This window comes from Artemia franciscana, chromosome 21 (assembly GCF_032884065.1).
Source record: "Artemia franciscana chromosome 21, ASM3288406v1, whole genome shotgun sequence".
NCBI lineage: Eukaryota > Metazoa > Arthropoda > Branchiopoda > Anostraca > Artemiidae > Artemia > Artemia franciscana.
The window spans coordinates 10,949,630-10,964,751 of NC_088883.1; the positions used below are offsets into that span (position 1 = coordinate 10,949,630).

Here is a 15,122-nt window from a genome sequence, read left to right on the forward strand (position 1 = left end):
ACGAAACTTACAAATTAACTTACGTAACGAACTTCTATATTTGTATATTTTTATTACGTATATGAGTGGATTCGCCCCCTCGTCAATACCTCGCTCTTTACACTAAAGTTAGAATTTTGTTCCAATTTTTTAAGAAAGACCCCTGAATCACAAAGGCCATTTAATTAGAATAAATCGCTCTTTTGAAACTACTATAAAATACTATAGCGTAAAGAGTGAGGTATTGAGGAGGGGAAGAACCCCCTCATATACATAATAATTTCTGTTCGTTTTGATTTTTAGTGTTGTTCCTTACTTTCAGTTGAAAAAACTTGTTTTTTTATTTAATTTCTCATTGTTTGTTTTAAATAATGCTGGAAAATACAGCACCCTCTTCATGGAAATTCTCTTCCCCCATGATAAATTCCTCCATAGAAAGATCCTCTCTAGTAATCCCCTCCCCTGACCTCCCCCCACCACCAGAAAAAATCCTCCGTGAAAACGTCTGTACTTCCCAATAATCAATACTATATGTAAACAATGGGCAAAGTTCATAACTTGTAGCCCTTCCCCTGGGGACTGTGGGGATAAGTCGTCCTCAAAGACATAGTTATTAGATTTTTCGACTTTGCTCAGCAAAATGGCTATCTCAAAATTTTTATCCGGGCCTAATTGCCCTCCAATTTTTTGGTCACTTAAAAAAGGCACGAGAACTTTTAATTTCCATTATAATGAACCCTCTCATGACATTTTAGGACCACTGGGTCGATACAATCACCCCTGGAAAAAAAAACAACTAAACACGCATCCGCGATCTTTCTTCTGGCAAAAAATACAAATTCCAGATTTTTGCAGAGAGGAGCTTGAAACCTCTACAGCTAGGTTTTCTGATACTCTGAATGTGATGGTGTAATTTTCACTAGGAATCTATGACTTTTAGGGGGTGTTCTTTCTTTTTTCGAAAATAAAGCAAATTTTCTAAGGCTCGTAGCGTTTGATCGGTAAGACTAAACTTGATGAAACTTATTAAATAAAAAAAACTAGTTTTTTTAACTGAAAGTGAGGAGCGACATTGAAACTTAAAACGAACAGAAATTACTCCGTATATGAAATGGGTTGTCCCCTCCGCAATCCCTCGCTCTTTACGCTAAAGTTTTTAATTGTTTTAAAAAGTAGAATTGTGGCAAAGGGTCAAACTTTGGCGTAAAGAGCGAGGGATTGCGGAGGGGACAACCCATTTCATATACGGAGTAATTTCTGTTCGTTTTATGTTTTAATGTCGCTCCTTACTTTCAGTTAAAAAAACTAGTTTTTTTATTTAATTTCTGAACGTTTTTGAATTAATGCATGTTTGATTTTGGCTCTCCGTACATAAATTATTAAAATGAATTTGCATATTAATTCTTTTTTTGGCTAAATGGCTTTCTCTTAGTTTTGATCAGACGATTTTGAGAAATAAGGGGTGGGGAAGGAGGCCTAGTTGCCCTCCAATTTTTCGGTTACTTAAAAAGGCAACTAGAACTTTTAATTTTTAACGAACGTTTTTATTAGTAAAAAATATACGTAGCTTAAGAATTAACTTACGTAACAAACTTTTATATTCTTATATTTTTGATTATATATATATATATATATATATATATATATATATATATATATATATATATATATATATATATATATATATATGAGGGGGTTTGTCCCCTCGTTAATACCTCGCTCTTCACACTAAATCTTAAGTTTTGTCCCAATTCTTTAAGAATGACCCCTGAATCAGAAAGGTCGTAGAATAAATAGTTAAAATTACTAAAAAATACTTTAGCATAAAGAGCGAAGTATCTATCTCCTCCTAAATACCTCGCTCTTTATGCTAAAGTATTTTTAGAACCCCTCATATGCGTAATAATCTCTGTTCGTTTCAAGTTTTAATGCTACTCCTTACTTTCAACTGAAAAAAACTTTTTTATGGTTATATTTTCATTGTTTTTTTTTTTTTAATAGTAATGCTAGAAAATCCTGTGCCCTTTTCATTGAATTTCTCTTTCCCCATGAAATATTCCATCAAGGAAAGATCCTCCCACATAGCCCCCTCACCTCAACCCCACACCCAAACCAAAAAAATCCCCCTGAAAACGTCGGCACCCTTCCCAATAACCATTACTGTATGTAAACATTGGTCAAAGTTTGTAACTTGCAGCCCCTCCTCCAGGGACTGTGGGGGAGTAAGTCATCCCCAAAGACATAGTTATTATGGTTTTCGACTATGCAGAACAAAATGGCTATACCAAAATTTTGATCCGTTGACTTTGGGAAAAAATGAGCGTGGGAGGGGGCCTAGGTGCCCTCCAATTTTTTTGGTACCTGAAAAAGGGCACTAGAACTTTTCATTTACGTTAGAATGAGTCCTCTTGCAACACTCTAGGACCACTTGGTCGATACGATGACCCCTGGGAAAAAAACAAACAAACAAACAAATAAACACGCACCCGTGATCTGTCTTCTGGCAAAAAATACGAAATTCCACATTTTTGTAGATAGGAGCTTGAAACTCCTACCATATGGTTTTCTGATACGCTGAATCTGATGGTGTGATTTTCGTTAAGATCCTATGACTTTTAGGGGGTATTTCCCCCTATTTTTTCAAAATAAGGCAAATTTTCTTAGGCTCGTAACTTTTGATGACAAAGACTAAATTTGATGAAACTTATATATTTAAAATCAGCATAAAAATCCGATTCTTTTGATATATCTTTTAGCATTGAAGTTCTGTTTTTTAGAGTTTCGTTTACTATTGAGCCGGGTCGCTCCTTACTACAGTTCGTTACCACGAACTGTTTTATAAGATTTCAGTATGAATTGTAAAAAATAAACGGCTGTTTAATTGTTTTCTGTTGTTGATTATTTGAAGATAAGAATATTAATTGTATTTTTAAAAACGGCGCAAGCAGATACAGGTCAATTATTTTTAATGCTCAAAATTTATCTTTTTTAAGTTAAAAGTTTTCATTTTCAATGATAGTGAGGAGAGAAGAAAATAAATGAAATTGATCAGAAACTTGCCAGCATAAGAGGAGATCTTAAACCCAACAATTCTTCTCTTTAAGTAGAATCTACTGTGTAACTACTGGTCCACTCGCGAGTACTCCGCTTTAATTAACCGTTTTATGAAGTAAACGCCAAACGAGTCAGCCGATAGAAATATCCATTTCCTACGTTGAGTGAAAAATAGTTATTTCGCGTTTTAAACGAATGATTGTCTTTCCATTAAGGTTAAAAAAACATATAATAAAAACAGGATTATACACTGAACTGAGTTCCCCAATTTCAAAAACTCGGGTGCTACAGGTGGCGCTTGTGTGGCGGAAGTTTTCTACGTGTGGTGTAACTTGGTGCCATGCGGGGCACCCAGAGTTGTAGAGTAGAGCAATTGTGCTACACAAAGTGGAACAAGTGGTGTCCCAAGGGCCATTTCAGGTGTTAGAGAGGGGCTAATCCCTCGCTTTATGCATACCAGGTTGTCTTGTATGAATTTCCCTCCCAACTATTTCAGAGATTCTCAGATCGGTGAACATTTCTGTTTTAAAACCAGATTTAAGTAACGACGAAGAACACAGTGCCTCTCCATAATACTAACAACAACAGGTAAAACAATGAGGAATTAATCTAAGACAGTGAAATTTCTTATCCCTAAATGAATATTTCGGCTGTATATCCAAGGGCCATCCAGGACATATAAAATAAAATAAAACTTACAATAAAATGCGTGATCGTTAAATTCTGGTTTAACTTGCCTGATGTTACCTACGACTGTTTTAATTTTGGTTTTAATAATGTAGCATTTTATTGTGTTTTATTTTGTTTTTATATGTGCTTTGCTGAGGACGGCCCTTAGATACAGAGTCGAATTATTCATTTAAGGATAAAAAATGTCAGTGCCTCAGATTAATTCCTCATTGTTTTACCTGTTGTTGTTTGTATAAGACCAGATTCCAGTCGTCTGTTTAGGCAGGTTTTACCTTGCTTTATTTATGGTCAGTTTGGTTATGTATTAGCATTTTGATAGCAATATTAATTGAAATTACTGGTCTTATTACAAGTTCTTGTTCGTGTTATTTTTGTGATGTGGTGTGAATGCATATAAACAAAGATAATACTTTAATCAAAATCGTGAAGAGTATTTAATTTCTTGCTTTTGTTTTTCCTTTGAATTAAATAAATTTATTCAAGGGAGGGTAGGATTGCGAAATAAATTATAAATACCGAATAATCTCTGACGATTGCACGAATCTGACTCTAAATTTATTTTCATCTATTTAAATTCTATCCGCATGTACTGTATTTTGATCTATATAAAAACCGGGAGAAAGAATTCACGAAGAAAATAATGCACTGAATAACTTGAAATATATTAAAAACCATGATTTTTTCGTATGGTAAAGAAACATACATACATAGAAATGCCCATCCACACTCCAATCTCAGCAAGTATAACTGAGCCTGGAGTATATAGGCCTATGTTACCGGGAATGTCCGAAAACTGGTGATTGTCGACATTCACCGGTGAATGTCCGAAATACCTTTTTTTCTCCTTAGCTTTAGTCAGTCAACTTTTGCCAGTCAGCTTTTTCAATTTAATGAAAGGTTTGATGATGACAGGTTAAGTTGGGTTAGGTTTTTAACCCATTTCTCATATTTATAACCAAATTTAGCCTAACCTAAAATTCAAGGGAAAAAAAGCATATATATATATATATATATATATATATATATATATATATATATATATATATATATATATATATATATATATATATATATATATATATATATATTAAAGGTCTTTAAAGTATATATATATATATATATATATATATATATATATATATATATATATATATATATATATATATATATATATATATATGTATATATATATATATATATATATATATATATATATATATATATATATATATATATATATATATTAAAGGTCTTTAAGTTATAAAATTTGCCAATTGCTTACGCATAGTATTTGTTATTGGAAGCAAGCATACATTTTCGGGGGGGGGGGCGAATTTTATTCTGAGAGTTTTTCCAATGGGGAATTTTCCATGGGGAGGGAAGTTTAAGGGATTATACTTGTCAGGGTAAATTTTATACTGGGGGAATTTGCCAGATTTCTTATGCAACATTCTTTTTATATGTCTTGCTTTCTCTTTTCCGTCTCAATTTTAAGTGTGGAGTTGGATAATTGGATAATCGTTGGATAAATTGGATAATAGTTGGATAAGGGATTGGATAATCTAGAGAATGTTTCCATGGGTAGGGGAATTTCTCCCTTAAGATGGGGCCAGATTTCCTGGCATTATTTAAAACGATCAGAAATTAAATAGAGAAAACCATTTTTTTAACTGAAAGTAAGGAGCAACATCAAGATTTAAAACGAACAGACATTACTACGCATATCCACGGGGTTGCCCCCTCATCAATACCTTGCTCTTTACGATAATTGCACTTTATTTCGAAAAGTAAATACACTTCTCCGAGCATTGTTATGTAAATGCTAAACTTTGATTTGATGAATATAAAGTCGCATCGCACTGCGAGACGACTGTATGGCTTTGAAGAGGTCACAAAAGTCGCACTGCTATTACTAATTTTGCAAAATTTGCTAATGTGATCTCTATGCATAGATTTCGGAAATTCATTGTAACATATGCGTATACACGAATTACAAAAAAAGCCCGTTGTTGAACACTAATTAGAGATATAACTGCTTGGGAAAGTTAACGTTTCAATCGTTTTAAGATTCTCCGACCGTTAATATCGTCATTAGTACATTTCGTTAAAATCGGTATTAAATTAATGTTTCGGTGATTTATAATTTTTTTTTATATAACCCACTTTTTTAAGTTAAAAAGTTGTTCCTTCCTTCCCAAAGTTATTCCTCCCTCCCAAGAAAAAAAAACCTTTGTGTGCCTGTATTATTCTGTCAATTTATAGGCAGTTAATTTAATATTCTTGTTATACCTATTACATCAAGTCAAGCACACCGAAACACTTGGCTATAGTGGGGAGAGGAGTAAACTCGCTTGATTCGTTGGAAGGCAATCACTTTTCAAGAAGGCTTTTTTCTTCTTTTTTTTAAAGAATACCTACATTTTTCAAAATATATTTCTTGAGTGTGAAAGATCAAAAGTTGAAAGAATATTGTTCTAAACTTCATATTTTGACTCAAGGCCATTCGCTTGGTACTGATGTGGCTGATTTCGGAGAGGGTGGGGGAGGTTTTAGGGGGGGAATCTCGCAACGGCTGCTTTTTTGGTAATGGTTTAGATGTGAGGAACAGTCAAAATTACTAAAAACAGAACTTAGTAGAGCTAAAATTACTTTCTTGTTCTATATATCTTAGTAATGTTTTCCAGAGAGAAATATTTCTTCACAAGCATTTATTTTTAAAACAATTCATTGATCTTAAAGAAAATCAATCTCGGTGTTTTTACAGCGTATGTTTAATATTGTCCGATTCACTTCAGCTGATTGGCGGCAAGGGGGAGTTTGACCCCCTATATTTTGAACAATCCTCTTTTAGGGTATTCAGTTAAAAATGTCTTGAAAATGCCTTAAAAACGTCAATTGAGCTCTCTCCCGGTCTTCTATGCTCACTGATTCAATATGATAACTCCTGGGGAAAAGAAAACTACACAGATAAACACGCATCCATGATCTTTCTTCTAGCAAAAAAAGTAAAATTAAAATTTGTGTACACAGGAGCTTGGAACCTCTACAATAAAGTTCTTTGATATGCTGAGGCTAATGGTGAAATTTTCATTAAGATCGCTTCACGTTTTGGGTTGTACTTGGATTGCCACTAAAGTTTGACAATTTGTTCCAATTATTTAAGAATGACTCCTGAAACACAAGGGCCATTTAATTAGAATAATAAGCTTTTTTAGAAGTCATAAGAAAATTTGGCGTAAAGAGTGAGGTATTTAGGAGGGGGTGACCCCCTCATATACGTAATAATTTTTGTTCGTTTTAAGTTTTAATGTTGCTCCTTTCTTTCAGTTGAAAGAACTTGTTTTACTGAATTTCTGATCGCTTTTTTATAATGCAGGGAAATCCGGCTCCCACCATCAAAAATTCCCTTCCCCCACGAAAAGTTCCTTCATGTAAAGATCCTCCCAGGTACCATACCCCATCAGACCCCCCCCCCTAAAAAGAAATCTGTATGCTTCTCAATAGCCAATACTGTAAGTGCAACCTCATAGCTTGTAGCCCTTCCTCTGGGGGCTGTAGAAGATCAAGTCATTTTCTAACACATATTTATTATTTATTTTGACTATGCTGAACATAATAGCTCTCTTAAATTTTAATCAAGTGCCTTTGGCGAAAAAAGGGTGAGGGAGTGGGGCTTGCCGCCCTCTAATATATTTTGCTTATTATTAGGCCACTAGGACTTTTGATTTCCGATCCAATTAGCCCTCTCCCGATTTTCTATGGTCACTGGTTGGATACGATCACTCCTGAAAAAAAAAACTAAAAAAAAAACAAAGAAACCCAAATCCGTGATCTTTCTTTCGGCAAAAAAAAAAAACAAAAAAAAAAAAAAATTCCACGTTTTTGTATATAGGAGCTTGAAACTTCTACAATAGGGTTTTCTGATCCGCTGAATCTGAAGGTGTGATTTTCATCAAGATCATTTGATGTTTCGGGGGATTTCCCCATTTTAAGAAATTGGGCAAATTTTCTCAGGCTCGTAATCTTTTATTGGTAAGATTGAACTTGATTATTTTTACATATTTTGAATAAGCATCAAAATTCAATTCTTTTGATGTATCTATTGTTATCAAGACTTTGTCTCTTAGAGTTTCGGCTACTATTGAGCCACATCGCTCCTTGATTTACAGCTCGTCATCACCAACTGTGTGATAGTCCAATGTTGTTAAGGATTTTAGATCATTGTTGGGGATTTCAAAGGGAGTTGTTAGGGACTTCAGGTCAGATCAAACGCTCCAGTATTAAAAATTAGTATTTAACACAAGTCGCTCAGCCAAAACCTCACACAAGTGAAAATGGAAAACTTTTTTGTGTGTGTTCTGAAATTTTCTTAGAAAAAATAGAAATCGAAAGGCTCTATCTTAGGTATTTAGTAAGCCCCTTTAAGATATTCATTTTATTTGTGGAACTTTAGGTCATATTTAAGTTAGACGTTACATAAAGAGTAACTTAAACAGAAGGGACACTGATAAAAATTTGGTGGGGGTGGGGTGGTTCATTCCATTGTAGTAGCCGAGTTTAATATTTCGGTAAAATCGGTAAAACTTCGATAAAAGTTGTGGTGCTCCCCGCGCCGTATGATTTTTTTTTATCGTTTATCGTTTTTAAGTTTTGTTTTTTTATCGAATCTGAACCTAATTTGCATCGACAGGTTGAATAAATTGGGAGAAGCCCATACACTACGCTTCTGAATTCAGGACCCCCCCCCCGGCCTCGATTAGGGTAGACAAAGAAAATTCGGTCATGTCTGTTTTAGGTCAGGCTATTCGTCAATTCATGGAAGACTATTTCGAGCTCAGTTTATTACCGAGTTTCTCTTAACCATGCCTCCTATAAAGCGATTTATAGTGGATGTTCCTTACATTTATAGTGGATTTTTACCAGCCATGTTTCTGCCATAGATACCATCCATAACTGAAATCCCTAATTTCTGACAATTGAGAATATCTTCTTTTTAGGTTCTTCGAGCTTTCACAGAAGAAGAAGATTAAGCTTGAAGGGCGACACGACAACACAGATACAACACCAGCAGGCTATTTCCATATCAAATCTGACAAGTCAACACCAAAAGAAGGTAAATTGAAGATATAACTTTTCGAGTAATTCTCGATAGAGGAGTAAAATTGAGTTCCTTTTTCAGTCTTGTTGAGCAGAAAAATGCTTGGCTAATCCCTCCAAAAAATCTTAAAGGTCGCTACTGCTCTTGACTGCTGTTAAAAAAGTAGCAAAACTTGAAATATAATTTTCGATGATGACAAATATTTGTAAAGTCACGTAAAGTCCAATTCATTTTGCTTAGCTAAACATAAATGTCTATTATAATCATTATCTGCCCATCATAATTTGCCTCATCTTTTATAAGCAGCTCTGATTAGCCAAAGTGATAATAGGTAGAAATTGATGCTAGCTAAGCCAGAGTATGAATGGGCTGAAGCTGAGTAAAGTTAGTAACTAAAGGCTACTTTTCTTGTCCTAAAAACCTTTCAGGAGAGATTTTTGACGAACAAAAATGTTTCTGCGAGTCAACAAAAAAGTTGACTTAAATCTCCTGCTGGTTTGGAGCCAGCGTTGAGAGAGCAGACACTTCTACAGTAAACCCGGTCTTGAGCTACCACAGGTGCATCTTCAGGTCTTATTCTTGCCTTGCATAGCACCTGATGTAAACTATCGGACCATCTTGTTTTTGGGCGACCGCGTGATCGTTTCCATCCAGCGACCATACGGTTGTAATCATATAACGATGCGAAAGTTACTAATAATTGTTGGCGAATCTTTCCAATAAATAAATGATGTCAGAGAAAATTTTTGATGAATTTTAGCTTGAAATTAATTTGGATTTTTGAAAGAATTGAAAGAATTTGGAGTATCAACCTAAATCTTGTAAATTTCTTTGTTTGGTCGAGTGCTTTTGTGAGTTTTACATTTAGCCGTCTGTCTTTTTTTGAAATTCTCAATACTATTTAAAAACTTTTTTTATGTTTTAAGGCTCTATTTATGTTCAAGTTTACGCCCCAGCAAATCTGACGAAAACATTTTGGTCGGGTGGCATCGGGGCTTCCATGCATCTGCTAAAAGTGGCTCTTAGCGAATTGTCAGTGACGGTTGGGCTGGCGGGATCTTCCATTATGTAAAAATACCTGGGGCATTTGAGGCTAAATTCATAAATGAGAGGATGAAATTTAGTGCCTACGCAACTTTTGTGAAAATACTCCTTATGCAACTAGAAAAATTGTAACTGAACGAGGCGAACAAAAACAAGTCTTCTTACTTGTAACTCATATTTTACGTCGTGGTATGTTGGTATTTTATTAGTAAATCATATTTGGTAAATGTGTAAAAGGAGTTCATTTATGAAACAAATGCTATGACATAGCAATTCTTTCGTTATCAGATCTGTTAGTATCGTTTTCTTTAAAACAAAAACAGTCTGTATTTATTTATTTATTTTCTTTATTTCCCTCAAAAAATGAGGAGTAAGCTAAAATATAAATATAAAGAAAAGACAAGACTCTGGACTACCTCCCGTGAGCGAAAGCCTAGGTTTAATTGGAGGTGAACTAAGACCTCGTTGGGCTCTCGGACGAGTGACATTCCCTTGAATGGAATATGTGTATATGAAAATTCTAATTAAGCCTTTAGGGGATTCAAATTAAGGGTTTTTTTTCTAAAATGTAGGACTTCAGACAGAGGGTCCTTACCACTTTCAATGGGTCTCAATTGGGGGGTAAAAATGAGGATCACTTTTTTCTGTATTTCCTTCTTAGTGTCACTGCTTTTTTCCGTATATCTTCACATAAAAAAAAAGTATTTTATAAGCTAATTGTTTGGTAATCCAAATCTAAGAGAATACGATACATTTAAAAACTATAAGCAGACCCCTCAAATTTAAAGGGTCTTGTAATACATACTGTACTTGCATTTTTGGATAACATGGTCTCCTATTGCCATCAGTAATTGGTAATCTAAACTATATTGGCAGCCAATAATGTCGAAAAAAATCAACAGTGCCATCTAGCATTTTGTGTTTCTTGACAGTTTTGTCAAGCCTCTTTATTGTGTTTATTTTTAGAAACTGAGATCAGACATTAATTACTACGCTAATTCTACCAAATATACAAATTACACTAATTTTGCCTTATTGCACTGATAAATTCTAAAAAACGACAAACGTTAGATGGCGTTGGTGATTTTCGTTGACACTAGTGACAGTTTCCACTCTTTCAGGTTACCAATACTCTGTGAGATAAACGTGGAAGCATCGGCAACGTTCTTTAAAAGTCACACAATTAGATAAGATTTTTTTTTCAGGAAGACGATAATATTACTTTTTACCAAATCCTATTTCGTCACCCAATCGGTGGTTACTTGGAATTGACTGCAGTTAGCCTTTACTACTCTACTTCATTAAGTTCATTTAATAAAGCAATAAAACTAAGCCACTTTCTACGCATAAAACTAAGTTTCTTTTATTAATAATGGTAATTCTTATCATAGAAAGAAAAATGCCAAAGTTTATTGTTAATTTACAGTTGTTATGAAACCAGAATCGTGGCTATAGACCAATTTATTAACCATTAAGTGCAATTAAAATTATTTTTCTGGAATGTTGAGCTATAATTCAGATGTATTGCGTAAAAACTGCCTACATTAGGCTCACATTGAAAAAAGCTGCTGCAATAGGCTATATTCATAAATTGAATCACTGGGCAATATTAAATGCCGCTTTGTCCGCATAGGATTGTCGTTTTTATGAATGTTTCTGTTGATAATAAAATTTACAATAATTTGGTGTTTTTGTTGCTGTTGATATAAAATTACGTGGCTGTTGTAAAATTGTCGCTGTTGTTGAAAACAATATTGGAAATTCTTTAGCTGTTGTTGCTTTTGCTGTTGTCGATTGTTGACTGTTGAAAAAATTGCGTAACTTACCTTTATATATAAAAAATTGCCTTAGATGCCTGATAAACCCAGATTTTTTTTTACTGTGTAAATTGCTTATAAAGGCAAGAAAGTTATTTTGACATTTTTTGCTCCTGCTGTTGCCGCTGCTGCTGTTGATTACTGCTGTTGATTAAAAAAAAAATTTCATGGCTGTTGTAAAATCGTCGCTGTTGTTGAAAAAAAAATGTTGGCAATTTTTTGCTGCTGTTGTTGCTGTTACTGCTATTGATTGTTGCTGTTGATAAAAATAAACATTTTTTATGGCTGTTAACTGTTATATAGAAAAAATTGCCTTAGTTGCGTGATAAACCCTGAATTTTTCTTACTGTGTAAATTTCTTACAAAAGCCAACAAAAGTTTAACTTTGGAAACTGAATTACCGTGACGACCATAAATTGCTCTGGTGTGAACATGTGCTTACAGTGAAACAAATGTATTTACTTTTTTCTAGTGGAAAATCTCAGCTGAAGGGTTGATACAGTCAGATTCCATTTTGCTCTAAAAATATGGCTGGAATCTAAACTTTAAATTTGTAAGTTGCTTTTAAGGATCGACTTGACAACTAGCCTGTACGAAATACTGTCAGTGGTTTTGATTAGGGGGGGGGGGGGTGCAAAATATTCCCTTCCTTGATTTTGAAAAATACCGTCTTTGGCTCTTCATAGGAAAATATGGTTTTTTGTGTTTCCATTGAAAAATAATCAAATAAAACTAAATTGAGCCCTTCTTATATTTTTAAGAATATACTTTACCCCCCCCCCTCATTTGGCTTGTCAATCTACTAAGATTCTATATGTTTCGACAGAAAATAATTTTGTAAGAAAAGCTATAGATTCTGATTTTCCTTCTCAGGCTATTTTGTTTTCTTTTTAAGACAATGAAACAATATCATGTAATCAAATTCTGCTCCCCAATCAGTGGTTCAAGGACTTTGGAAAGGGCATCATGAAAGCCGTCTTTTCAACGTTCTATTGGGCCGAGTAACTTAAACTTAAGCACTTTCGATTGAGACCAGTAAGCTGTAAGATCTAAGGGCTTTGGCTGGATTTAAAAAAAAATGTGGAGAATGACGTAAGATCAGATCACTCAGAGATTTGAACAAAAAAGGATGAAAGAATGTCGTAAAGAAACATTTAAGGGAAATGGGAACTTTCTGGGAGGGTTTAAAGAAGGAAACTGTGAATAGATTGGGATGGAGGAGGAGTGTGTGTAGCTGTGTTGGTCTTACTCGGCTTGGTCCTGCGGTGAGTTGTTAGTAGTGGTAGTAGTAGTAGTAGTAGTAGTGTAGTCATAATTTCACTAAATACAAGATTCTCTTTCAGCTTTTGGCATTCGTTGCATAGCGAATACAGAAAATGGTGTCGACAATCCCTGCTTTGAAGGTACACCATGGCCAGATAGCAATGCATTTCGAACTTCAATGGAGAACAATCATGGTGCTTACCTAAAGACGATGAGGCTAATGATGTCTTTGATTGGCCAGGCTGCTTCCATGGATAAGAATACGTGGCAGGCCTTGGTTGAACTGGCCGGAAACAGTGGCCTCAAAATATTCAAGGACCTTTCGTCCCCCCCTGCTGATGGGGGTGATGGTCCAATATACACTATTCGTAAGTTTCATTAATACTTTGGCCCTTACTTATGGTTAGGTTAAATATAATTAAAGACAAATTTAAAGATAAATTTTTACTCCACATTGGCCTGCAATGCCAAAGAACAAAAAACCAAAGGAAATAAAAACAAAACAGGGTTTTATAAGGGTTTTACAAAGTTTTTTGTATCCCCCTTCCCGTAAACCCCCCCCCCCAAAAAAAAAAAACAATATACTGAATACCCCCTTGTAAGTTACCCATACTTTTTGGTGTGGAAATCTAACATTTTCGTTCTCTATAACAGCGGAACATAATCTTTAATGGGAAGTCATAAATTATCGTGAAAAAGTGTTTAATTTTTATTAGTAGCATTGACATTCAAGAAAGTGAAAAGGAAGTACTGGCACAGATCGAGCACTTTTTTAAAGAGAACATTCTTGATTTTGAAACAATTTCAAGGACAGTTCGTAATAGGGTGAGTATGAGTTCTAATCAATATCCATTGATTAGTTTTGGCTTTTGACAGCACAAGGGTAGATCATGAAATTTGTGACGAGCCAAAGAACGCCACTAAGAATGTCAACCTGCCTGAAACTCCAGGTGGGCGTGCCTTTCTAAAAGCTAACAAACAAGTATTGGTCCAATAAGAAAGTCATACTTACTCCCGCCATTTACCCGTGCCATTTAACCAAACACTTGGAAAACTACAGGTTCTATGACTATCTTAGTTCTATGACTATCTATCTTAGTTCTGCCCTAGGAATGACGCATGGACGGGTGATAGATAGACTTATCTATTAGCAAATGAACTGACCTCATTTTATACAATCCTAATAAGGACTTATGCCAGATTTGCCTCTCGCTCAATCGGACTATCTGTCTTGGCTTTTTCTACAATCAGCCATGGCTTGATGGCCGATTACTAGACGATTGAGTCGTAAAACTTGGACTTTTAAACTACTTTTAACATTTCCCAGTTAAAAATTGTTACTCTGAAGGTAAACAGTCAATAAGAATCTTTCCGTTACTCATAGTTACCATGTCGTTCAGCTTCCAAAACGTGAGGATCAGAAAAAAGCAGTTGCCGCAACTTCAACGCCATCTATGGAAATTTTTTAAATTAAAGTACCTTGCCTGCTGCCTAATATTTTGGACTATGTTCCTCACTTGCTGTACCCCAACCAAATCATTGGATTTTCCCGAGTTTAATTTTATGTATATGACTCATAACAGAAGAAGAAAACAGAAAATGTCGTAAAACAGAATTAATAACAAATATTGCAGGTTCAAATTGAATAAAGACGCAAAAATAGGCGAATTACATGATGTAATACGATATGATATAGATTAACTACCTGTCAGAACCGTTCAAAATAAAATGGGAGGCAGAATTTAAGAAAATAATAAAAAAAGAAAGAAACTACAGAATATAATTTAACAGGAATATTTACAACAATAGGGCTAACCCTAGATCTGCATTCAAATAACATATTCATCTCAAGTCTTTCCCTGAACAGTTACCCGAGAATGACCAAGAATCAGTAACTTTTTATGGAAATTCTCTACTATGATAGGAACTGCCAATGCGGGTTCTGTAAGTCCGATAGACCCCGATAGACACATAGAGGAATTTGTAAAATTCTTGAATTTTTGCATCTTCATTAAAGTGAGGGGGGCCAAAAATTTTCCCCATTGGCCATTTTGTACAGGTTTTTCCGTTTATATGTTTTAATGTTTTGCTTTATGGTGGTGGTTACCCCTCCCCGTTTGCTGTATAATCATCGCTGTGCCGACAGATGAATAATAATAAATCCAGTAAGAAATGAA

General features: G+C 34.7%; 1 protein-coding gene across 12 annotated transcripts in view; it reads left to right on the forward strand.

Moving 5' to 3' along the window:
* LOC136040542 (solute carrier family 41 member 3-like) overlaps positions 1 to 15,122 on the forward strand; it is a 117,843-nt gene that overhangs the window by 65,505 nt on the left and 37,216 nt on the right. For all 12 annotated transcript variants that reach the window (XM_065724742.1, XM_065724737.1, XM_065724736.1 and 9 more), the window contains 2 exons: positions 8,721 to 8,836; positions 13,026 to 13,313. In XM_065724742.1, coding sequence (XP_065580814.1) covers positions 8,721 to 8,836; positions 13,026 to 13,313 — 404 coding nt within the window. The remainder of the gene's footprint in view (positions 1 to 8,720; positions 8,837 to 13,025; positions 13,314 to 15,122) is intronic.